Source organism: Nanorana parkeri, unplaced genomic scaffold (genome assembly GCF_000935625.1).
Source record: "Nanorana parkeri isolate BGI_ZX_2015 unplaced genomic scaffold, ASM93562v1 scaffold889, whole genome shotgun sequence".
NCBI lineage: Eukaryota > Metazoa > Chordata > Amphibia > Anura > Dicroglossidae > Nanorana > Nanorana parkeri.
The window spans coordinates 544071-570583 of record NW_017307157.1 but is presented as its reverse complement, the minus strand read 5'-3'; the positions used below and the strand labels follow the sequence as shown (position 1 = coordinate 570583).

General features: G+C 42.8%; 1 protein-coding gene across 1 annotated transcript; it reads left to right on the top strand.

Moving 5' to 3' along the window:
- The first annotated feature begins 311 nt into the window (after window positions 1–311).
- Window positions 312–26512, top strand: IL21R (interleukin 21 receptor). The gene is made up of 10 exons (XM_018565804.1): window positions 312–495; window positions 1657–1777; window positions 1921–1981; window positions 2277–2317; window positions 5039–5214; window positions 7486–7631; window positions 8526–8644; window positions 9669–9740; window positions 13655–13736; window positions 25691–26512. The coding sequence occupies exons 1-10, from the start codon at window positions 312–314 to the stop codon at window positions 26510–26512; spliced, it is 1824 nt and encodes a 607-aa protein (XP_018421306.1).
- Window position 26513: the final 1 nt, after the last annotated feature.

The window sequence follows — 26513 nt, the reverse complement described above, 5'->3', positions numbered from 1 at the left end:
GAAGCGGAGAAGATAGTTTAGGTAATATATTGACTGTATGATCTTGTTTATATTTCTAATTGTATTCTTTGGGCAATCAGAAGCCAGTGACGTGGTTGGCTTATTATCTTTCACTTTTTTATAATTTTTTATTTTTATTTTATTTTATACTTTTTTCACTTTCGTTCCCCCATTTAACTTTATAGCTATTACACCGGAGCTAACAAGCCCCTGTGCGATAGCGTTTGGAGGTGACAGGCTCTCTTTATGGAACCTGTCACCTCCAATACAGTGCTGTGCAGTGAATACAGCCTTCCTGCCTCACTGTTAACATGGAGCAGACCGGAGAGCAGATGCTCTCTGGTCTGGTCCGCGCTCTCCATCCTAATGTAATTTGCCGTGTTCATGGATCTCCAGGAAGAGCGGGGGACACTGAAAACCACAGTGGGAGGAAGGTGGCCAGCACGGAAAAAGGCAGCCGGAGGGGGGTGGGCCATGGAGGGAGGGGCAGTGGAGGTGGGTTGCGCCATGGGGGGTGGCAGGGGGCTAATTACAAGTGATCTGGACGGCTGTAAAGACGCTAAGTGTTCTTGTATATAATGAGCGGCAGCTTCCCCGGTGTTCATATAGCCCTGCTTGCCCAAAGTAGATCTAAATGTAGAAAAAAAACAACCACCCTAGAGCCCAGCACTGCATGTCCCGGGCAATAGAAATTCTACACCCCTGCACCGCAAGCTTGACAGGAGCTTGACAGGTGCTTTTTGCCCGCTTACTCATGTGGCAAGTGTTTATGGTCCTTAAACTCCTCTTTGCAACAGGGAAAACTTCAGTTCAGTTAATCTTACCACATAACTGAAGTCCTCTATGTCCCGTATTGATTTAGTTGCCCTTCTCTGCACTCTCTCCAGGGACTGGTAGACTTAGACAGCAACAAAAAATTTACAGAGTTTCTATACTCCTCTTACAATACTATAGGTCGTTTTGGTGTTGCCTCTGCTCCATTTGAGAGATTTCCTATCAGTTCCTGTCCCGGTAACTCTTCGCCATTGGGATAGAAAAAGAAAGGAAATCTCAACTGCAGAATAATTTACATTCCCCTCCCATCCCTCTCTAACTGATCACAAGATGAAAAAAAAAACAACCTAAAAAGCCCATTTAACTTACCTAAATCCACGGTCATGTGACGCTCAGATCCCAAGTCTTCTCTCTTCCTTTGTTTACTTCCTGTGGGGTCCTTCTTCAGGAGGACACTTCCCATTGGCTGTCAAGTGGCAGGGTCCTCTTAATATCCAGAGCAGTGACATCACACAAGGGGACAGTAGGGGATTAGCGGTCTTATGCGCATCTGCAGTGCTGAATTAGCGGTCCCCCTCACCCGGAAGCAGTGGTGGGCGATCCGGACAGGGGACTTTTGGGGGGGATAACTTGCTTTAACTGGTAAGAAACAAAATATCCTTGTGACATGGGTTAGATCGCAGTGCAAACTTATCCTGAGATGGGGCTTTAATGGAGACACAAACAACAATAAACAATTTACAGATGCTTTAGCCCTTCTTGACTTTCTAAAAAAAAAAAAAAAGGTTTGGATAGAGTTGGTCTTAAATATCTTATAGTACATTTGCATAATTTTTTTCCAGAACTTCTAAGAATGCTTGTTTGTATCTCTTGATTTTGCAGTTGCAGGTTGCAAAGGTCTCCTTTGTTATGTGGATTACATAGACACTTTGACCTGTAAATATGCCAAAGACGAAGATGGAACCAACAACCAAATCACTTTATATTCAATGAATGTAGTATGGTAAGAAGAATGTTTATTTTCTCCGGCCTATTTGTCAGAGATTTGTGGTTACCTGAAATCCTAACTTATATATATGCTCCCCACTTTCTTTGACATGAAAATACCAGTGCTGTTTTGCCTTATTTCTTCTTTTCTTTGGGTAGCACTGGTATAACCAGTGGCAGATCTTTCTCCATGGAAATGAAGATGCTACTGGGCCCAAGGGTGAGACGAAGGCTACTCCACCTTATCCTTATACATGACTGTTGAGAAATATAGGCCTAGACCACATCGTCATGTAATATTTAACCTTGACCAAAGATGACACGGACATCGATACAACAGTTGGGCAAGGCCTCAGCTTTACTGGAATAGCCTGTGCCACAGCTATACTAGTGAGCACACCTGAAATAGTCTAATGAAAGGGCCTGTCCTTACCATTACTGCCCGACAGGCTTAGACTGACCCAAACTTTAACTTGAGGGCATAGCCCATTAAATTAACATTCTTTCCCTGGCAGGGTCAGACCGCCAATAAAACTGTGACGACCATCTTGGGCAGGTAACTTCTTTTGAGGCTGAAGATCTTCTAGTCACTTGTTGCTTGCCTCAGCATAGACTTTACAGAAATTCTGCTTTGCCTTAATCCCTTATGTGACAGTAGGCAATCACAACGGAGCTACGGTACTTTAAACTTTCCTGTGTTAGGTTTACTTACTGTGTCAAGGCTTACTTACTAAGTCATGCTTCCAGCAGTCAAAGCTCCTTTCCATTAGGGGCACCAGGGGCTTTCAATACTAATTATGCTGATGTATTTTTCCTTCGGGGGTTTGACATATGCAAGGGTTTTAAAACATATGCAAGGATCATAATGGATCTCTAAAAAATTTACAGATGTTGTAAACCATTTACCAGATTTACCTTCCAACCGTCCCTCATTTGGAAGAAAATCCCTCTGTCCATCTTTCCTCCTCAATTGTCCATGTTTTTGGCCTGATGGACAGATATCGATGGAAAATATTCTATTTAACTACCAATACTGCACTAAAACCTTTATCTTATCTCTTAATTATCTTGTTTTCTATTTTCAAAAACTAGCATGAATGAAAAGTAATGGTGAAAACAAAAACACTTATTGGTTTAACCAATCATTTTTGGCATATATATTCTTAGTCCACATAACTGGTGCCGTGACAAGGTGGTGTGTCCATTGCCTGAATACATTGTGCTGGAAGGTGTCCCTCTTTCTCATCTCAGATAGTTAGGAGGTATGCATTTCTATTGCTGTCTTTGCTCCTGTTGCAGAGATTTTACATTATGACCACTTGTCACTGAAGCAGGTAGTGAGGGGAAGTCACTCCTAGAGATACAGACTACAACAAAAGCCTGGTAGAGGTTTAAAATCTTCCTTGCTGTATCCTAAATAAAATAAATACTTGCTAAAGAGCAGACATCATGCTTTGCCTGCCTACTATTATCTGTGTTGGCAAGTAGAACCTCTGTTGTGTCTGAGGTTATTGGAGTTTATGTTATATCCTGTAGTCAAAAAACAACTAACACACAAGACTGTCATGTATCATGTCGAAGGTAATAAAGAAAAATTGTCACATTTCTGCACACAGCTGTTTTGGCTTAATGTCACTTTTACGTTGCTCTTAGCCTTATTAATCATCATGGTATGATGTGCACAATTGCTTATTTTGTAGAAGACATTGTTGATCAGTCATCTGAGTCCCCACGCCATCATTGCATGGTATTATGGACTGTGCAGAGTGCCAGAGACCATGTAGAGTTTTACAGTAAAAATAGTTAAAAACAGTAGTCAGGAAGTAATTTGTGCGTTTTATTTACTACTATTTTTAACCCTGATGTTGTTGGTTTTAAAGAGACCCAGTTACCACCTGATACTTTTTAAGCTAAGTACAGTATTGAAAAATACAAGAAAAGTACTCACCATCCATGCTGCTAGGTGTACTTTGCTTAGATACAGTTCTTGTCATAGCTAGAGCCTCTGTTTAGTTTAAGCTGGAATCAACACTTACCTCTTCTTTTGTACAAGCTACCTGTTTTTGCACATTTTGTTTTTTTTATTATGTCATTCTCTAGCCTCGTCCTCTAGCTGGCATTGTACAGCACATGTCCTGCTAATAGAGAGGGTGGCATGGTCGAGGGAAGTCTTTATGTTCTCTATATAAAAAGGTGCCCATTTTTATGTATGGTCGAGTGCCAGTGAACTGGAGGTTATTTATGGTTGTATCTGTGATGAATGGTGCAATTTTCTCTGAGTCAATGTTGTGTAGCTTTAGGCCTATCGTATGGGTTTCTGCAGATACTGAGTTTGCATAACGTTCCTCAGAAGGACCTTAGGCTCCATTTATAGTGTATTTGTTTATACTCTGTTATTTATATATTTTGTTAAGCAAAAGGGATATTTTGGTCAATAAAATCCAATTTGTGTCTCATGCTGGTTTTATGTTAAGTGATGGGTAGTGGAGTGGTGGTCAGCCAGTCCAGGGGAAGAGTCATCTTTAATACCCTAGTCCAGTAACACCATGAATGGTGAGTACTCTTTTCACATTTTCCTTGCTGTACTAAGGTTAAAAAGTCTGAAGTGGTGACAGGGTTTTAGTAAATATTTGACCAATATAATCCCTATAAATTGAACTCGATGGACTTGTGTCTCTTTTCAAAGTGACTAACTATGTTACTATGTAACTATATAATACAGTAACCTATGGTGTCAGGTTCTCATTAAGATGTTGCAAGTAATTACAACTATAAGCTAAAGACTAGAAACAATCTTTACCTGCAATAATATGGCAATTAGTCTGTTATATACAGACATACATTAGCATATACAGTTCCTATAGTCTCGTCAACCAGTCCAACAGTTTATATGGCCATTACAGTAAAAGTGCAGTAAGCCATCTGCCCATCTCCAGATGAAGCGTATGCGTTAGGACCTGTTACAACCTTCTTCCAGATCCAAGTGTAGAAAAAGGAGTGCTTCACTAATGTTCACCAGAATGTTGTAAAATATCTTTGAGATATAATCCCATACAATGATGTGTCCTGTGTGCTCACATTACCCAATGTGTCAAAACCCAGTACCTTTTATCGTTTGTAGGCATAATGAAAAGTAAATCCTGATTAGTTGCTATACGCAACAAAGATTTCTCAGCGCATTTCCTTTAGTTTATATCCCAGCTAAAGCTTTCCTACTAAAATATTCAGAATGCAAAATATTTACGATTGGCTTATATTTATATGGTTTGTTTTTTAGGACATTTGAAGAGTTGAACAATGAGACCAGTGAACTGATTCCATCAGGTGGTAAAAATGAGTACACCTGCAAAATCAATATGGAAGACTTCATCTTTGACACTAAATGCACAGTTTTCATCAATGGGAGCAATACTTTACAGAAGACCTGTGGACCATTCATAATAGGAATCAATTGTAAGTTGGACTATATTTATATTTCAGTAAAGGTGGATTATAACAAAACATGGCTTGTACCATGGACCCTCCTCTCTCCCATCACCCCTTTTCACCATTGTGGCTGCCCACCTTTATTCTTCTAGGGAGGCTTTCCACCAGATTTTGGGTTGTGTCTATAGGAATTGAGCATCCTATTGTTTAGTAAATAACAATTTATTCTTGCCGTAGCTATTTGGCAGAGGCATATCTAAAGTCCTATGGTCCCCAATTCAAAATGTGCACCAACATTGCTTTATCATTAATGTCCAGTATAAACAGCATGAAAGCCTTTAACTATTAAGTAATGTTCATGCATTGAGGCAAAATAATTCTATAGTCATTCTTTAATCGTGTTTCTCCATAGGGTAAACACTCCTTCTTTAAAGTGGGCCCAGTAGAAGCAGCTTCACTCCTCTCCATGTCAGTGCTGGTTGCCACTGGCTGGATGGTCAATATACCCTCTGTTTCATCAGAATTGAGTCTTTTGTTTGCTAGGAGTTCTTCCTTAAATTCTTGATTAATAACACATTCAGGTACATACACAGGCAGCACAACTCTCATACAGCCTTATGAAAAAGAGTCAAGTCCAAGGTAGCCAGCATATTCTTATACGTACGTAGTTAGGTACATTAAGTTAGCATTCTGTGACTGGAAAAGAGGAGGAGGGGATGAGATGTGTTTATAAGTAGGAGCTCTGCTTTAACATAGATTTTGGGTTTACATACCGTTTAACCCCTTAGTGACCACTGACATCCATAGTACGTCACTGGCACCGGGCCCGTTTAAACAGACTCTGTTTACATTTGTAAAGCCAACTGTTGGCTTTACAATAGAAGCGATTCTGGCGACTCAGCTCAAAATGTAGTGAGTCCCATGGCACTCCTGACCGGATCAAGCCCACATGTAAAGTTGGGGGGCGCTGGAAGTGACTGCGGATGCCTCCGCACACCAAATGTAACAAGCCAAAAAGTCGCTCGCACTCTGTAGCAAATAACGGTCAATCTCCTTTATTAACCATCGTGATGTCACATAAATACAGCAACGTTTCGGAACCAAGCGGTCCCTTCTTCAGGCAAATTAAAAGCAAACTAAATGCTCTTCGTTTGCCTGAAGAAGGGACCGCTTGCTTCCGAAACATTGCTGTATTTATGATGGAGATATTGACCGTTATTTGCTACAGAGTGCGAGTGACTTTTTGACTGGTTACATCTGGTGACTCAGCTGTCGCTAGATGGCATCTCCGGGCCAGAAGCTGAGGAGGAGATCGGTGAACATCCGTTCATCGATTTCCTTCCCGTACTATGGGACCGGGAGCGGCGCCTATTGCATCACTGCCGGTCCCATAGCTGCCATTGCTCCTGAAGCCCAGCTATAAGCTATTGAAGTGCGATCTGCACTTCAATAGCTTATTTACAGTGTAAAGGTGATACTAGGGGTCTTTTGGACCCCCAGCATCACCTTGAAGAGTACCTGTCATCACCAATCTGCTATCAAATGGGGGATTGTAAGCCCCCCTATGTGATAGCAATTAAAGTCAAGTAAAAAAAAAAATGTAAGTCCCCTGCACGTAGGTGCACCTACGTATGAAAACAACGAACACGATATACATTTTGGGTATCACCACGCACGCCAGAGTGAGAGCAATAATTCCAGGTCCAATATTTATGCATATCTCAAAACTGATGACCTGTAGGGGCTTTTAAATCATCATGTATGGACTTTTTGGGGTACTGAATTTCGTCGCCGTTTCAAGACGCACACAATTTTTTACTCGGGCACGTGGAGTATCTATTTACTCGTTGTAACCTCATCTTTTATATTTTATTTTAAAAAATAGGTATTTTATTGTGTTTTGGGGCACTAAATTTAACTTAAGTGCATTTTTCACTAAATGTTTGGGTTTGATAATAAGTTGCGCTAATATCATGCAACATAAAAATTAGCATCTACCACTATTTTATTGTACAGGGTCTTGGCTTTCAGAAAATATATCATGTTTGGGCGTTTGAAGTAATTTTCAGGCCTAAAATGTGGATTGTACCATTGGTGCAAAAAAATGAAGAAAAAAAAGGCTTCTGTCATGAAGTGGTTAAAAAACAAAACAACAGAATCCCTAGTAGTGGGTGGGGAAAACTGTGTTTATCTTTCATGCCCAGAGTTCAGCTCCCCAAATATGTATTTTAATTGTGTATTAAGCTGTTTGGAGATCAGCATTCATATTTTAATTCTGTTACCTTCATTAACTAACAGTTAAACCACAGGCACCATTCAATCTCACCGTCTCTCTTTCTGAGAATTACAATATTTCCTGGAGAACACTCTATGACATGGATATATATAGAAGTAATGAGCTGGCCTATGAGTTGAGCTATAAGAAGGATGCTGAATCATGGCTGGTAAGAGGATTTGCATACAGTGACGTTATCTGTGGTTGAGAAGTGGTCGCATAGCAATTTTTCTATTATAGAGAGACATGGAGAGCAAGAAAAGGAGGGAATTGGGCAGAATGTCAACATGACAGGGGAGAAGGGGAGTCAGAGGAATAAAGGGTTAAAAAATACAGAAAAACAGGGAGAAGGGGTGGCTTACCAGTTTGGAGGAGGACCATTGAGAGGAGGGCTGCACATGGATCCTAGGATCATTCCAGAAGAGAAGACACTGGGAGTCAGACGAGGAATTACCCACCTGCCCGCCCTGACGGTGGTTTTTTGCTTTTGTTGTTTATTTTTTTGTATTGCTTTGTTCTGTTCTGTTTAGTGGGGTTTTGGGGGTTCATCTTGTCATGGCAGTCTGTTGCGGTTTGGGGTCCTTGAAGGCGTTATGGATGCCAGTGGGTTTATTGACAAGGATTGGTGACCCATCATAGGTGTGGTGTCCTTTAAGTGGTGGCCAGTTGGTTTGACCACTTAGTTTTGGCCTGTGAAGTGTCTGCGGTTAACAGATATTGGTCCCCGAGGCGGTGGTTTGCGGCTGGGGGCCCTATTATTAGTAATCTGAAGCCGCAGATACAGGTATGGGACGGCATTATGGTTATTTTAAGCGCCTTCAGGGATTCGGAAACCTGGGTTGAACTGGATAACTGTGTTAATTGGTTATGAGTATATATTGGGGTTATTTTTGTATTCAATTTTGTATTTATTTTTGATATTGTTATTAAAGATACAAGTGGCTGCTGTGGCCTTTGGAAATCCATACAAGTCTGGAGTGCCTTATTGAGTAGAATGGGTTGTGGGGGAGGTCACAGTAGTAAGGGGTCCCTCTGAAAATACCCTTGTCATGTGTTTTCATAGAACCAGAAGACTATTCAACTTTATGAAGATGAGAAAAGTTTGGTCCTCCTGGGATCACTATTCAAAGCTGAAGAAATGTATGTTGCCAGGGTCCGGGCTCGACCGAAGAACACATCCATGTATAGTGGCCATTGGGGTAGCTGGAGTACACCAGTGTCATGGAGAACCCCAGCAGATGATAATCCTTCACCAGAGTCATGGAGAACCCCAGCTGATGGTAATACCTCAGCACTGGTAACATGTAATACACATACACAGTATACTAGGCAGAGCTGGTTGTAGCTTAAAGTGCATCTTTGGGCATCAAATCATTCACAGGATTATTCACAAAAGGGTGAAGAGTTTGGAGAAGGCAGGAGAAGGGAACAATCTAGGACAACATAGCTGTACTGGAAGGTGAGCTGAATTGGAGACTTTTTCCAAATCAGCTATTTTGGATTAGATTGTTCACTTCTCCTGCCTTCTCCAAACTCTTCACCTTTTTGTGAATAACCCCCTCTGTGTTTTGATAATGCAAGAAATAGTTCAACCACGTTACAGTCAGAACAATGCACTATTTATCTGAAAGTGAACTTGTCGTGTGATCAAACAATTTCAAAAGGTAGGGACCTTGTGGTGACTGCAAGCATGTATATAAATCCTACACTAGTTTAGCTACGACTCTCATAGTTTAATAGTCTGATATGAGATTATCTATTGGCCACAGAGGCTCCCAGTGGACTATTGGATTAGTAAGGGCAGAAGTCGAGACCCATCCTGAACTATGTCTCTCCTGTAAATCCAACCACTTGTTTTCTCTGCTGCATCCATCATCTTACATTTCAGCTGATTTCTTGATTTGAGTTGGCATGTGTCCACTCAGTATAATAAAACATTCAAGTAATTATGGGACTGGAATATGAAAAACATATTTTTTGACCTTTGAAAAGGTATATGAGTGAAATAAATGGTATATTTATGTATTTGTTTTGAGCTTTTCTTTAAACCCTAAAATTTTTTATTTTTTTTTACATTTCAGAAAATTCCCGGCAAATCTGGCTCATTTGTACAATGGCGATAATTTCTATAGCTCTGGTAGTTCTTCTTTACGTCTTTAAATGGCCAAAGTGGTAAGATATTTTTCCAAGTTTTGTGATATTTTAGGTGTGATTTCAACAGCACCAAGTATTCAGAATTGTTCTGGATTGTTTATCAAGAGGCTTTGGTGATCCAGAAGTGATGTGACAAATATATAAATATCCAGTCTACATATGGTATAATTAAATGATTATTATAAGGTTAATCATGCTGCATCTAAAACCATGTGGGCATCTGAAAGCCTGCTACTAAATGCAGTAAATATGTAGCGCTCACCCCCGAAGGAGCCGCTGGATATGAACTAGGTTCTTCTACCTGTTTTGCCAGCCAACAGCCCTTCTTCTCAGCTCCAGCAACATCGAAACTCCAGAACAGAACAGGTTCAAGTTGTAGGTTCTTTTTAGCATTTATTGCATAGTATCAACTAGGAGAGAGGGTTAGGGTTGCAGGATACCGAGTCATAAAAAATAGAGGACTGTGTCTTCACTCTTAGCAACAGCTTGTATCAGTAGTACAACGGTCCTGTATGAGCGACCAGCAATATGTAGTAGCATCAGAGAACAGCCAGGAATAGTCCAGGACTTTGAGAGAGAGCTGTCACAGGACTTGTAGTGCACCAACTGGCTTCTCTTCTGTATAGTACCTGAGTGTAGGGTTAGGGATCTCTCACCTCCAGAAGGTAGCTCTCTCACCAGCTGCTCTGCGACACTCTTCAATAAGCACATCCAGCCCAGCTTTCATCAGGTTCCTTTTCAGTAGCATTTTAGGTCTCTGGGCCCCCAGCATCTGCCACATGCTGAGGCCTAAACCAGGCATCCTGTAGTACGCAGACCTCCTCCCAGGGGAGAGAGTTCTGGAAGGTGTCCCCAAACATTTATCGCCTTCCTCCAGCCATACCTCTGAGTGAGCCTGCCCAGGGATTGGTCAGAGTCAGATGCATATTCACAGTCTGAGGATAAATCCTCCCTCACTGTATACTGAGGCCCCAATCCAACAACAGGGGGAAACAATCCACCAGACTCAGGGTATCCTGCGGAACTCAGAGAAATCAGCATCCAGACTGATTACAGTCCAGATATATATTTACTAAATTTATTAGCGACATAGCACTACATATAGTAAGTAGTTTAATTGCATAATAACATTGCATACTGTAGTAGACCCTTGGTGTGGCCCTATAGAGCCCCATCTCAGTAATAAAAGTATAACCCTTTAGTTGTGGTGTTAGCTGGCCAGAGTTTGTATGCAACTTGAACCAATAGGACCAGTATGGTATGTTATATCTGTAAATGGAGTTACCAGTTGTGTTTGTTTCTTCTCATATTTCACTATTCTGTACTCCATTTGCTTTTGTCTTTTTTGGCCAGACCAGAAGTTATAGTGTTACCTCACTTTGTTGCCCGTACTAATGGACATAATCCTATGCCACGGTCCTTGTTGCATGAGATTATTTACAGTATATATGGACCTTATATGGTACAGCCAAGATGATTAGAGGAAGGGAGGGTTCTCCTTAGTCCTGACCACCTAGCCTCCATCGTACTTCTCCTATGCCCCTGACATATGGCATCTCCCATATAATTATTATTTATGGAATCCTGTAGGACAGGATATACTGTTTATGTGATAGTTGCCTGGCTGTCAGTGATAATCAGTTGGGTTCCTTACATTCTTAGTCACTGATCCAAAACAGGAATGAGAAAAAGACTTCAGATTTTTTATTTGATTCCATTTGCTGCAATTTTGTCCTTGGTCTGTGATTCGGAAGTATTACAAATCCAGACACAGCCAGATCACCAACATTTTTAAAAGGAGGTGAACAATGGCAGCTCCTATCATGACAGGGGTAGTTTAATGAATGCATTTCTTATTAATAGTACAATTGGGAAGATTTTAAGAATGGTGTATCCACCAATGTTTATATTCATATGTGAAAGGCACACTAGAAGTAGGTAAGGAAGTTAACTCTAGCTTGTAATATAAGTTTGTCTTGGGGCAAATACAGGGCCTGCCACGTCTGGCCTATGCCTGGCTGCCGATACTTTAAAAGAGAACTATGGGGTAAGTGTTTTTACCCATAGTTCTCCTAAGTTGCTCTCTGCAGGGACATGATCGAGTGACGGTATGCGTTCGCTCACTTCTCGATCTATTGAGTCGACGCGGGACATTTTCATTGTCACACTATGAGGCTGAGTGGTTTTCACTCACCTCATAGTTCTCCTTTTAATTTTAATATTTTGTTAAACCTAACTGTATGACATTTAGTTTGTGTATCATAAATAATTGTTTGTTTGTTTATTTTTTATTTAATAATACTGTTTTTATCTTTTTTTTAAATCCTTTTTTGCATCTCAGTGCTGCTGATCTCCTCCAAACCTCTTTCTGCCACTTCCTGTCTGTGTGCACTCACTTCATTGTTGGCTGTGTATAATGGCTTTGGAACGGTTTACTGGTAGTGACAACGGTAAACCATAACTGCACTTGATGCGTATGTTGGCACAGCTGCTTCTAATCTCAATAAGGGGCACATGTGACAGGGTAGCAACGCAGGAGTGCAATTGGGAGTCAGGTACAGAGTGTTGTCACCATCTAACAGGAAGTGCCTGCACAAGGACCTTGAAGGGAGGATCACTAGGTATAATTTTAATAAAGCTATAGATTCAAAAAGATTGAAAACAACTTTTGAGATTACATTAACATGAGATTTTAGATGAAAATGATATATTAAAGGAAACATGTACTAAAAGATTTGTTTGTGTAGGTTTTCATTCATCCAGGTCATAGTATATCTGTTTGAAATAAATCAGGGCAACTGGACTTGCTGTATTTGTCTTGAAGATGTTTTGCTGGTCATCCGACTAGCTTTCTCTTTCTGAATTGAGAAAGCTAGTCAGATGACAAGTGAAATAGCAAAAAGTTTTCCTGGCACACTCACAAGCCAGCATGTAAAAAAAACTTGTCTCACCGCTAAGGTTAAAAACAGAGGTTTGGATACACGTCTTCTGCAGAAAATGTGAAAGCCGCACAGCTGCGCCAAGGCACCTCTTATAGTGCGGTCCTAACTCTAAACTATCAGAGCCTCCATCTTGGAGCACATGGGGGCAGAAGATAAAATTGGGTGCAGGTTTGTCAGGAGGAAGCCCAACCCCCTTAAAGGCACAGAGACGCACAAGGGATCCCGCACATCCCAATGGTAGCTGAGACCCCCCAATGCATCACTGCACCAAAACAGTCAAGCAAAACAGATGAGAAACGCACTCATCAATTCGTCACCAGCTTTACAGTAAGGTGCACACGGAATGGGCTTTAAACAGTAAACGGATGACCAGTGAAACGGCTTGAAGAAAAATACAGCAAGTCCAGTTGCCTTGATTTATTTTTTACAGATATGTACTAAAAAAGATATATGACCTACTATTGTTGATTTCTTTATAAAAAAATACTATAAGCCTGGCAGTTATGGTTCAATAGTTTCGGAGTCAGCCATTCAGATAAAGTACTGTAAAGGGATCAGGGGCATCCCTAGGCCTGGTGTTACTCGCAGTGATATCATCGTGCATGCGTCTAATTGACACCTGCCGGCGGCCATCTTTGTGATGGACGCCAGCAGGGAGAGAAGGGGGCGTTCACCCGGCGGGATGAGGTATGCCGACAGGTCCCTTCCTGTCTCCTGACACTGTCGGGCTCTCGGTCCATGACCGAGTGCCCGACTTTTTAGAGGTGGTGACACCAAAATAACTGTCAGTCATTTTGGTGTCACCCCTCCAATGGTGTCACCCGGGTACGGGCCGCACCCCCTGCACCCCCCTTGTGACGCCACTGAAAGGGATGATGAATGTTGACTTTTCTTTGACTTTCATTTGCAGCATGTTTATTATGATCAGTGACTCCGAAACATTAAACCCATAAACAGGGCACGTGTATTTTTAGAAGGGGAGCAGCAATGGCAGCTTCAATATTTTCCTTACAATGAGTGTACTTTATGACATTGAATCAGCCCTGCTCATAAAATAAATAAATGTCTTTGTCTTCTTTCTGTTTTCTATCATTAGTCTGTGGAAGCCGTGGGTATTAATACCAAACCCTGCGCTTTTTTTTAAGCCACTCTACATGGTCCATCACGGAGATTTTAAGGTAACAAAATGCTTATTCTAGAATGTTCCATTATTAGTCATTGTTGATTTGGCACTCAGTGACCTTTTAGCACTGAGAATGGTGTTGAATAGAGGAGGTCTGTAGGCGTGAGATGATGCATAGGGTGGGTGCAAAGGTTAGCGTGACGTCAACCTGCTAGTGTTCTGAGGTTTGCTGCTTTGCTCATTCTGTGATGATACTATAATTGGATCTACGCACAGCATATGCAAGAAATCACATGATCTGTAAAAAGTGAGGCTCTAACTTCCTCATTTCCTGGGCTTTATATGTTACGTATAGCACACGCCTGATAAAATAAGCCTATGAGGTTACTCATCATGCATTAGGTTTTACTTTTTAAAACTGAAAGAAGTAATAGTGTACATATTCAGACTCTGACTCATGGAAAGGCCACGAGCCACAGACCAGTGCAGTCAAAGTTCAGGGGACGTCAGCCTACCTTTATTATATTATCATATCAAATGTTATTCTGAAAATGCAAGAATTAAAGGAGAACTATGAGGTTAAGGATTTTCTCCATAGTTCTCCTTAGGGTAACGGGAGGACACAAACTAGCGTCCTCCTTTCACCATAAGCTCAGTATACCGCGAGCTACAGCTCGCGGTATACTGAGACGCCACAGCTGAAGCGGATCCCGGCAATTATGTCTGGATCCGCCCAGCTGCGTGAGTGACAGCTGGCTCTGCCTATCTAGAGGCAGAGTCAGTTGTACCCGCCCCCTCCCCCATCCGTTCCGCCAGTCAGTGCTGGAGGATCGGAGCGGGGAGGGGGGAATCCAGTCCTTCCCCTGTCACGGCTCTCTGCTCTCTTCGAGAAGTGAGCGAACGCCGGTATGTGTTCGCTCACTTCCCGATCTCTTGAGCTGACCTGTGACAGTTTCATTGTCACAGGTCGGCTAGAACTAGGAGTGTGAGTGAAAAGCACTCACCTCATAGTTCTCCTCTAAGCTGGCCATACACAGAATTAATTTTGGATGGTTCTAAAAGAACTGGTTGAAATGTGCTCAGTGGGTGGCCCTGAGGGCAGGTTCATACCACATCCAGGTCATCTCCTGACAAGACCAGGCCAGATTGTTTCCGGACCCAAAATGCATCCTAATGTATCCCTATGCTATTTCTGGCCTCTGTTCACACCAGATTGGGTCTGGAAAATGGTGTGAACAGGCCCACAGTTCCAGTGCATTCGAGACCAGAAAAAAATTATTTCCTGGTCTGGAATAGAGCAAAATGATTTCCTGGTCTGGAATAGAGCACAGTCTATTCCAGACCAGGAAATCATTTTTTTCTGGTCTGGAATGCACTGGAACTGTGGGCCTGTTCACACCATTTTCCAGACCCGATCTGGTCTGAAAAATGGTGTGAACCTGCCCTGAAGGTAGCCTCCCCCCGACATTCTTCGGTCTGAAATTTGAAGGACAAAACGGGTCAGAATTTCTCGGCTAGACAGTGACTACAGCCAATCACTGTTTGTATTTTGACAGCAGCTGTGAGAATGCAACAGCCACAGAGGGATATTCCTCTACCTATGCTGTTTAGCATGGATACAGGAAATTGTTTTTGTTCAACCCTAAAAGATTTACTAGTGTAAATGGTCTTTTAGTGATCTGGCTATACCAAGGGTAGGGAACATCAGCACTCTAGCTATGGTGAAACTACCAATCCCATCATGTTTCTATCTCTGGGAGACATGCCTGTGAATGTTAGACTTGCAATGCTGGGACTTGTAGCTCCAAAACAGCTGCGTACCCCGTGGGCTATACACTTGTTTTATACTACATGTTTATGCAGCCTCACAGAGTTTTAATTGTTGGTATTGGACCATAAATGCAGTTGATGGGGGGAAAATACATTACATTAAACCAGGGGTAGGCAAAGCTGCCCCAGCTGCTGTGGGACTACAAATCCCATTAAATATTGCAAGGCTCTGATTGCCACAGGCATGACTCCCAGAGGTAGATTCATGATGAGATTTGTAGTTTGACCACAGCTGGAGGACTGGAGTTTGCCCTCCTAACCGTCTTGAATTGTATGGCAACTGTAATGTCTTCCTGATATTGTAAAGCGCTGCGCAAACTGTTGGCGCTATATAAACCCTGTATTATAATAATAATTAGACCTTTTCTGTGTTGTCTATAGCAAATGTCTGCATTGCTTTTATCTTCTACTACGCTGTAGAAAATAGCAATTGCAGGGATCCCAACCTAAAAAAAAGCTATTTCAGGGAGGTGCCCTCTGCCCCTGAATGAAATGATGGCAGATAGCAAGGGAATGAATAGCTTCTTTGCTATCTGCCGTTTTTTGTTTGTTTTAGTACTCTGACAGCTGCTGCCGTCAGAATATTTTTTTTTTTTAAAACAGCATAGGAATGAATAGCTAGATTGCTATTGGCTATTTCAATTTCCAATATCCAATAGCAAGCTGGCTATTGCACCCACCCTCTGCTGCTGTCAATCATTAGAAGAGGACCTGATGGAGAACTTTAGGTTCCCCTCTGCTGATTGACAGCAGCAATGGGCAGGTGCAATAGCTAGTCTGCTATTGCCTATTGCAAAGTGAAATAGCCAATAGGAATCTAGCTATGCTCTCCTATGCTGGCTTTTTTTTTTCTATGACTGATGGCGGCCAGCGGCCCCGATGTCAAAAAAAAAAAACAGATCGCAGGGAAAGTTTTACTCTGCTAGACTGAGCAGAGTAAACCGTTCTGGGAGAAAATGTTTCTCTCCCGGGCGGCCGGGGGCCGCTATCTAGTACGGGAGAGTTGGGATGTCTGCAATTGCAATGTGGTTGGTTATTGTGGATGGGGGGGGGGGGAATCCCCGCAGGGAGCCGTGACTGAGAGTCACCGCTCTCTGCAGGGACATGATCGAGTGACGGTATGCGTTCGCTCACTTCTCGATCTATTGAGTCGACGCGGGACATTTTCATTGTCACACTATGAGGCTGAGTGGTTTTCACTCACCTCATAGTTCTCCTTTTAATTTTAATATTTTGTTAAACCTAACTGTATGACATTTAGTTTGTGTATCATAAATAATTGTTTGTTTGTTTATTTTTTATTTAATAATACTGTTTTTATCTTTTTTTTAAATCCTTTTTTGCATCTCAGTGCTGCTGATCTCCTCCAAACCTCTTTCTGCCACTTCCTGTCTGTGTGCACTCACTTCATTGTTGGCTGTGTATAATGGCTTTGGAACGGTTTACTGGTAGTGACAACGGTAAACCATAACTGCACTTGATGCGTATGTTGGCACAGCTGCTTCTAATCTCAATAAGGGGCACATGTGACAGGGTAGCAACGCAGGAGTGCAATTGGGAGTCAGGTACAGAGTGTTGTCACCATCTAACAGGAAGTGCCTGCACAAGGACCTTGAAGGGAGGATCACTAGGTATAATTTTAATAAAGCTATAGATTCAAAAAGATTGAAAACAACTTTTGAGATTACATTAACATGAGATTTTAGATGAAAATGATATATTAAAGGAAACATGTACTAAAAGATTTGTTTGTGTAGGTTTTCATTCATCCAGGTCATAGTATATCTGTTTGAAATAAATCAGGGCAACTGGACTTGCTGTATTTGTCTTGAAGATGTTTTGCTGGTCATCCGACTAGCTTTCTCTTTCTGAATTGAGAAAGCTAGTCAGATGACAAGTGAAATAGCAAAAAGTTTTCCTGGCACACTCACAAGCCAGCATGTAAAAAAAACTTGTCTCACCGCTAAGGTTAAAAACAGAGGTTTGGATACACGTCTTCTGCAGAAAATGTGAAAGCCGCACAGCTGCGCCAAGGCACCTCTTATAGTGCGGTCCTAACTCTAAACTATCAGAGCCTCCATCTTGGAGCACATGGGGGCAGAAGATAAAATTGGGTGCAGGTTTGTCAGGAGGAAGCCCAACCCCCTTAAAGGCACAGAGACGCACAAGGGATCCCGCACATCCCAATGGTAGCTGAGACCCCCCAATGCATCACTGCACCAAAACAGTCAAGCAAAACAGATGAGAAACGCACTCATCAATTCGTCACCAGCTTTACAGTAAGGTGCACACGGAATGGGCTTTAAACAGTAAACGGATGACCAGTGAAACGGCTTGAAGAAAAATACAGCAAGTCCAGTTGCCTTGATTTATTTTTTACAGATATGTACTAAAAAAGATATATGACCTACTATTGTTGATTTCTTTATAAAAAAATACTATAAGCCTGGCAGTTATGGTTCAATAGTTTCGGAGTCAGCCATTCAGATAAAGTACTGTAAAGGGATCAGGGGCATCCCTAGGCCTGGTGTTACTCGCAGTGATATCATCGTGCATGCGTCTAATTGACACCTGCCGGCGGCCATCTTTGTGATGGACGCCAGCAGGGAGAGAAGGGGGCGTTCACCCGGCGGGATGAGGTATGCCGACAGGTCCCTTCCTGTCTCCTGACACTGTCGGGCTCTCGGTCCATGACCGAGTGCCCGACTTTTTAGAGGTGGTGACACCAAAATAACTGTCAGTCATTTTGGTGTCACCCCTCCAATGGTGTCACCCGGGTACGGGCCGCACCCCCTGCACCCCCCTTGTGACGCCACTGAAAGGGATGATGAATGTTGACTTTTCTTTGACTTTCATTTGCAGCATGTTTATTATGATCAGTGACTCCGAAACATTAAACCCATAAACAGGGCACGTGTATTTTTAGAAGGGGAGCAGCAATGGCAGCTTCAATATTTTCCTTACAATGAGTGTACTTTATGACATTGAATCAGCCCTGCTCATAAAATAAATAAATGTCTTTGTCTTCTTTCTGTTTTCTATCATTAGTCTGTGGAAGCCGTGGGTATTAATACCAAACCCTGCGCTTTTTTTTAAGCCACTCTACATGGTCCATCACGGAGATTTTAAGGTAACAAAATGCTTATTCTAGAATGTTCCATTATTAGTCATTGTTGATTTGGCACTCAGTGACCTTTTAGCACTGAGAATGGTGTTGAATAGAGGAGGTCTGTAGGCGTGAGATGATGCATAGGGTGGGTGCAAAGGTTAGCGTGACGTCAACCTGCTAGTGTTCTGAGGTTTGCTGCTTTGCTCATTCTGTGATGATACTATAATTGGATCTACGCACAGCATATGCAAGAAATCACATGATCTGTAAAAAGTGAGGCTCTAACTTCCTCATTTCCTGGGCTTTATATGTTACGTATAGCACACGCCTGATAAAATAAGCCTATGAGGTTACTCATCATGCATTAGGTTTTACTTTTTAAAACTGAAAGAAGTAATAGTGTACATATTCAGACTCTGACTCATGGAAAGGCCACGAGCCACAGACCAGTGCAGTCAAAGTTCAGGGGACGTCAGCCTACCTTTATTATATTATCATATCAAATGTTATTCTGAAAATGCAAGAATTAAAGGAGAACTATGAGGTTAAGGATTTTCTCCATAGTTCTCCTTAGGGTAACGGGAGGACACAAACTAGCGTCCTCCTTTCACCATAAGCTCAGTATACCGCGAGCTACAGCTCGCGGTATACTGAGACGCCACAGCTGAAGCGGATCCCGGCAATTATGTCTGGATCCGCCCAGCTGCGTGAGTGACAGCTGGCTCTGCCTATCTAGAGGCAGAGTCAGTTGTACCCGCCCCCTCCCCCATCCGTTCCGCCAGTCAGTGCTGGAGGATCGGAGCGGGGAGGGGGGAATCCAGTCCTTCCCCTGTCACGGCTCTCTGCTCTCTTCGAGAAGTGAGCGAACGCCGGTATGTGTTCGCTCACTTCCCGATCTCTTGAGCTGACCTGTGACAGTTTCATTGTCACAGGTCGGCTAGAACTAGGAGTGTGAGTGAAAAGCACTCACCTCATAGTTCTCCTCTAAGCTGGCCATACACAGAATTAATTTTGGATGGTTCTAAAAGAACTGGTTGAAATGTGCTCAGTGGGTGGCCCTGAGGGCAGGTTCATACCACATCCAGGTCATCTCCTGACAAGACCAGGCCAGATTGTTTCCGGACCCAAAATGCATCCTAATGTATCCCTATGCTATTTCTGGCCTCTGTTCACACCAGATTGGGTCTGGAAAATGGTGTGAACAGGCCCACAGTTCCAGTGCATTCGAGACCAGAAAAAAATTATTTCCTGGTCTGGAATAGAGCAAAATGATTTCCTGGTCTGGAATAGAGCACAGTCTATTCCAGACCAGGAAATCATTTTTTTCTGGTCTGGAATGCACTGGAACTGTGGGCCTGTTCACACCATTTTCCAGACCCGATCTGGTCTGAAAAATGGTGTGAACCTGCCCTGAAGGTAGCCTCCCCCCGACATTCTTCGGTCTGAAATTTGAAGGACAAAACGGGTCAGAATTTCTCGGCTAGACAGTGACTACAGCCAATCACTGTTTGTATTTTGACAGCAGCTGTGAGAATGCAACAGCCACAGAGGGATATTCCTCTACCTATGCTGTTTAGCATGGATACAGGAAATTGTTTTTGTTCAACCCTAAAAGATTTACTAGTGTAAATGGTCTTTTAGTGATCTGGCTATACCAAGGGTAGGGAACATCAGCACTCTAGCTATGGTGAAACTACCAATCCCATCATGTTTCTATCTCTGGGAGACATGCCTGTGAATGTTAGACTTGCAATGCTGGGACTTGTAGCTCCAAAACAGCTGCGTACCCCGTGGGCTATACACTTGTTTTATACTACATGTTTATGCAGCCTCACAGAGTTTTAATTGTTGGTATTGGACCATAAATGCAGTTGATGGGGGGAAAATACATTACATTAAACCAGGGGTAGGCAAAGCTGCCCCAGCTGCTGTGGGACTACAAATCCCATTAAATATTGCAAGGCTCTGATTGCCACAGGCATGACTCCCAGAGGTAGATTCATGATGAGATTTGTAGTTTGACCACAGCTGGAGGACTGGAGTTTGCCCTCCTAACCGTCTTGAATTGTATGGCAACTGTAATGTCTTCCTGATATTGTAAAGCGCTGCGCAAACTGTTGGCGCTATATAAACCCTGTATTATAATAATAATTAGACCTTTTCTGTGTTGTCTATAGCAAATGTCTGCATTGCTTTTATCTTCTACTACGCTGTAGAAAATAGCAATTGCAGGGATCCCAACCTAAAAAAAAGCTATTTCAGGGAGGTGCCCTCTGCCCCTGAATGAAATGATGGCAGATAGCAAGGGAATGAATAGCTTCTTTGCTATCTGCCGTTTTTTGTTTGTTTTAGTACTCTGACAGCTGCTGCCGTCAGAATATTTTTTTTTTTTAAAACAGCATAGGAATGAATAGCTAGATTGCTATTGGCTATTTCAATTTCCAATATCCAATAGCAAGCTGGCTATTGCACCCACCCTCTGCTGCTGTCAATCATTAGAAGAGGACCTGATGGAGAACTTTAGGTTCCCCTCTGCTGATTGACAGCAGCAATGGGCAGGTGCAATAGCTAGTCTGCTATTGCCTATTGCAAAGTGAAATAGCCAATAGGAATCTAGCTATGCTCTCCTATGCTGGCTTTTTTTTTTCTATGACTGATGGCGGCCAGCGGCCCCGATGTCAAAAAAAAAAAACAGATCGCAGGGAAAGTTTTACTCTGCTAGACTGAGCAGAGTAAACCGTTCTGGGAGAAAATGTTTCTCTCCCGGGCGGCCGGGGGCCGCTATCTAGTACGGGAGAGTTGGGATGTCTGCAATTGCAATGTGGTTGGTTATTGTGGAACGTACAGTCAGACTTGTTTCAACAAACCTCAATAGTGACTATTTTGTGTACTTTAATCACCTTAAAGGGATAATGTCAAATATTTTCAGTGAGTAGTTATTGCTTACTGTGCTAAGAGCAAATGGCAGACATTAAAGCTGTGCTTTGCCCATTGATAAACTGCCCCGTCGCTTTTTTTACCCATGAATGGCCTTTCAGATTGTAGTGGACTGTCTACTGATCCAACCATAATAAGGAGGTGCTGTCATCCAATGTCTATCGGCATATGATTGACGGTTAAAAAATGCTGTGGTTGCAAAAACATATGTTATCGTGTATAATAACATCACGCTTATGTGTGAAAACGAATTTGTTTTGTACCTTTTTGCACGCAAAAGTTATGTAAGCTTCCTGCCACTTCCTCAAAGGAAGCCAATAACCAGAAGAAAGTAACAGCAGCATGCCTGCAAAGCATGCCACTTAACCATACACAAAAATCTGATGTGTCAGTTTTGCAGCATTGCCTTATTAAGTCATGTCAGATCTGTAACAAGAGAAAAAAGGAAGGAAAGAATATTCACCCGAGCTAGAGATTTTTTTTTTTTGCAGAAAAGGCATGCAAAGGAACTTTTGCCAAAAAAGTTTAGTTCCCGTGGTGTCTGCTGGGGAAATGCACACGTTTGCATCAAGTGATCCTATGTAAAACTTCCCTTTAAAAAGAAATGCTGTTTACTTACCTTTCCGCCAGCCCATGTCTTAAAAAAATCCCTAATGCTGCTGATACCCAGCCGCTGTATATATCTGACACTTGCAAGTTTGCCAAATACTGTACCTACTCTCCGACTATGGGTCCTTCCACTGGCTTCTACATCACTACAAACCTGCAGGAGCAACCATGGTGCGTAGGAGGGAAGCACGTATTTCACACTGGAATGGTAAGTATACAGCAGGGGTAGGCAACCTCGACACTCCAGCTGTAATGAAATTACGATTCCCTTGATCAGGGGCGTAACTAGAAATCACAGGGCCTCATAGCAAAATTTTGTATGGGGCCCTGTGACTTCTAGTTATGCCCCTTGCAGAGCCCACTTGAGATCCCACGCTCAAGTGGGATCTCAAGATGGCCACACTCCTTACCTGTCCGCCTCCTCTTCCTGCATGATTGCTGATTGTCCCCGCCTCCTCCACCGGGTCCGCCTCCTTCTCCGTCACTGGGCCCCACCTCCTCCTCTGCTGCTGACCACGGGCCCCGCATTCTCCTCCATTGCCGTTTCCAGCCTGCTCCACCGCCGCTGCTGGCTCTCATTAACTCCGCAGCGGCTGTGAGAAGAACGGGCTACTGCACAGATCACTGTCAGTGATCTAAACAGCAGCACATTCTTCTCACAGCCGCCAGTGAAAGCCACCCGCATAAGATGCCATAGCGACCCAGGCGGCCCGCACGGCATCTGGCCGGGCCCCCCTGTGCCCGGGGCCCCATAGCGGCCGCCTGGGCGCTAGTGCAATTGTTACGCCACTGCCCTTGATGCCTCTAGCTCTGGGAGCATGCTTGTGGCTTTCAGAGTCTTGCAGTGCCTCATGGGACTTGTAGTTTCAGCATAGCTGGATTGCCAAAGTTGCCCTCACCTGGGATACTCCACTTCTTTTTACAGGGAGGCCCTTCTTTTATTTTGACCCTGTAGGGTCACTTTAATATAAGAAGGAATGTTTATAAGCTTTTTTTGAAAAAAAAAAAAAAAAGAGAAATGGTTTGGCAGTCAAGTCCGGCATGCAATTCCGACCGCCATCTACTTTTTTTGACCAGTACTGGAGGTTTGGCCTGTCTCTCTAAAGGAGAGCAAGCAGAAAGGTTAAACAGTTGTCTTTTTCTCAGATATCCAACAACTACTATACAGGCAGTCCCCGGGTTACGAACAAGATAGGGACTGTAGGTTTGTTCTTAAGTTGAATTTGTATGTAAGTTGGAACAGGTACATTTTGTAAGTGCAACTCCAGCCAAAAAATGTTGTTACATTTTGTATAGCATAGAGAAGGGCTAACCCCTTGTAATGTTTGTGGTGCTGTGTGTGCCCCTGTTCAAAAAATTTCACCTCACTTTCTGTCCCTGTGCCAATTGGATTTTGAAAATGTTGGGTTATCGTGGAAACGATTGGTGATAAAGCTTTGGTGGAGACACCTTTTTCCCATGATAACTCTTACAGGAGTGAATTTCCCTTCCTAAGGGTATATTTCCTTTCACTTCCTGTTGTCTCAAGGACAGGAAGTGAGATGGAATCTTTCTAATGAGGATACAGACAGCAGTAAAAACCTCACAGTGGCCCGGAAGAAGAGGCGGACATCCCCTCGTCTGCACGTCTAACAAGAGCCAACTTCCTGTAATGTACGTACAGTACTACAAATCAGACCCAAAAACGCGGGCACTCCTCGTCGGCACAACTACTGAAATGCTGCGCAGTACACTTTGGCTGCAGCCTGGGACCCCCTGCTGTACAGTAATCGCCTCCGTTTATAAGTAGGGGTCGTATGTAAGTCGGTTGATTGTAACTCGGGGACTGACTGTATTAAGTGTAAATAACTAGCCAAACCAGTACGAAATGTATATGAAAAACATTTTCCACCCGCAGGGTTATTGTTATGAATGTCATTTCACACATGAAGGATGTGGTTTGTCAAGGTTAATACAAAATACATACTAACAAAAACCATTAACCATATAAATTGTATTTGTTTTCTATATATAAAGGCAACATGCACATCTGCGTGATTAGCAATAATAAATATATTTCCTTTGTTTGACGGTTTTAGCGAATGTAAGGTAGATACCGAAGTTTCATTACCTTTTTTCTTGTCAGGTTAATGTGAAATACTGCAAATAAATAGTTCACATTAAAGAAGAACTCCAGGATCTTTCAATGTTAACACCTGCAGTGGGGCCACACCTGCACTGGAAGGGTTAACTGCTCTTTTTAGAAGAAGAAATACTCACCCGATCTCCGGTCCTGCGGCAGTGAGCTCTCACCTCTCTCCCCCTCCACTCCATCTGCAGTATGTCCCTCGGCGTCCTCGCGTCTAATAAACTGTATTAGACATGAAGACATAACTGATCATGAAACCGCCAGAGCCCGGGGGAGCAGAGGCTGTGGGTACCAGTCTAGCAGTCTAGGCAGGGCTGAGAATAGGGTGAATATACCTTTTTTATTTTCTTCCCTAGACAAAACTCACAGTGAACCCTTGCAGTATGGGGCAGCCCCTGCAAGGGTTAACTTTGACATTATTTAAAAGAACTTTAAATACTTCCAGTCCAGCAGGTGACACTCTGTTATTAATTTCTATTTTTCCCAGGCTAACCGTATTTGCTTTGCCAAATTAATTCTAGAATTCGCAGTGATTTCAAAGACTGGTGGAGCAGCGGCTACCCGGCATTCAGGAGGTGATACTACCGTCTCCTGAATGCAGGTTTTTTTTAAATTGCCTATAAACTGAAGCAACCAGTCCTCCTAATGTCCTCCTGTGACCCAACACTCAGCATATAGTGGGCTAGTGCCCACTATATGCTGACAGTGCAGCGCCATGCTGCAGCTGGGACAGATACCGACAATACTGTCGAGATCCATCCTGCTGCCTGAATGACAGCTGGCTCTGCCTCTCGCCCGCCCCGTCCCCCATTTTTCCATCCAGGCAGCGCTGGAAGAATAGAGAGGGGAGGGGGAATCCCTTTGGGGAGCAGTGACTACCAGTCACCGCTCTCTGCAGGTAGAAGATCTGGACATGAGCGATCAGAGGTATGTGATTGCTCAGTTCTCGATCTATAGAGCTTCAGCGTCACACGTCAGCTCCAATTATGGGGATGAGTGTATTTCACTCTCCCCATAATTCTCTTTTAACCCTTGCAGTGAAGGGGTAGCTCCACTGTAAAGTTTACCTGGAGTTCTTCTTTAAGATGACAACAATAGAACTAATCTCTTAGAGAATCATTATATTTATAAGACTTGGCATTAATACTAGATTTCATGAGCAGGCTAAATCTGTAACTGCAGATCTTTGTCCTGAGATGTCCCAGGACCATAAGGAAGGGGGAACAATTTGTGCTACTACATAAAGGGGTCCTGGACAGATAGGGGATTTCAGATTTGCTGAAAATACCCTTTACTGGTTTATGAAAGATTTTGTAGGTTTTGAAATAGTTATAGGTGACAGAAGTAATCTGAAAGTGTCTTCTACTGCAACATAATAAGGTTTGTTTTTTTCCAGAGCTGGCTGGGTTCTTCTTACTACCAAGCAACACCATTTGATAGTATGGTATTCCCAGAATTCTTTGAAGTTTACAGCCAGGGTTTTCTGAAGAATGCATCAAAACAAGATCTCGTTAGCTTGGATAAACAGAAACTTTTAGTTACCAAACCATGCCGAAGTGGAGGCATTGGAGACTGCAGGAAGTGTGATTGTAACGGACCAGTTCTAGACAAGGATTCGGAGAGCCTGCCTCTAGGCCCTCAGCCTTGTGCACACTTCAACATCAGAGATGATCTTGAAGCTGCCATGGATACAAGTGGAGATGACAGCTACCCTTGTGTCAATCTTGACAGCAACAACAGCAACATGGTGAACCACATGCTTGACTGTAAATCAGATTCACAAGCTACCATGTGTTCTTTAATTCACTCTAACTTGCATCTGAAAGAAGGTTTCCTAGGACCCAATCTAAATATTTTGGACCTGGTGCCAACTTCGCCAGAAGGGTGGGAGTTCCAGGATTCTCCAAGCCAAGAATGTGATGAAAATGTTTTTTACAATGACAATTATAATGCCATTTCTCCAGACTCAGGAAATAGTGCTGATTTTGGCTATCCCAGGATTTGTCTAGATTTGGACACCATTGACAGTGGTTTCTGTGATTCTGAATGCGGGAGCCCAGTGGACAGTGATTTTGGAAACAAGGGCACACCCCAAGAACCACTCAGCTCAGACTCCTACAATGGAGAAGAGGAACTATATGAAAGAAATTATGTGAAACAATGGGTGCCCAGTCCTTCTGTATTAGCTGAATCCACAACAAAAAACCTAACAGAGTAAA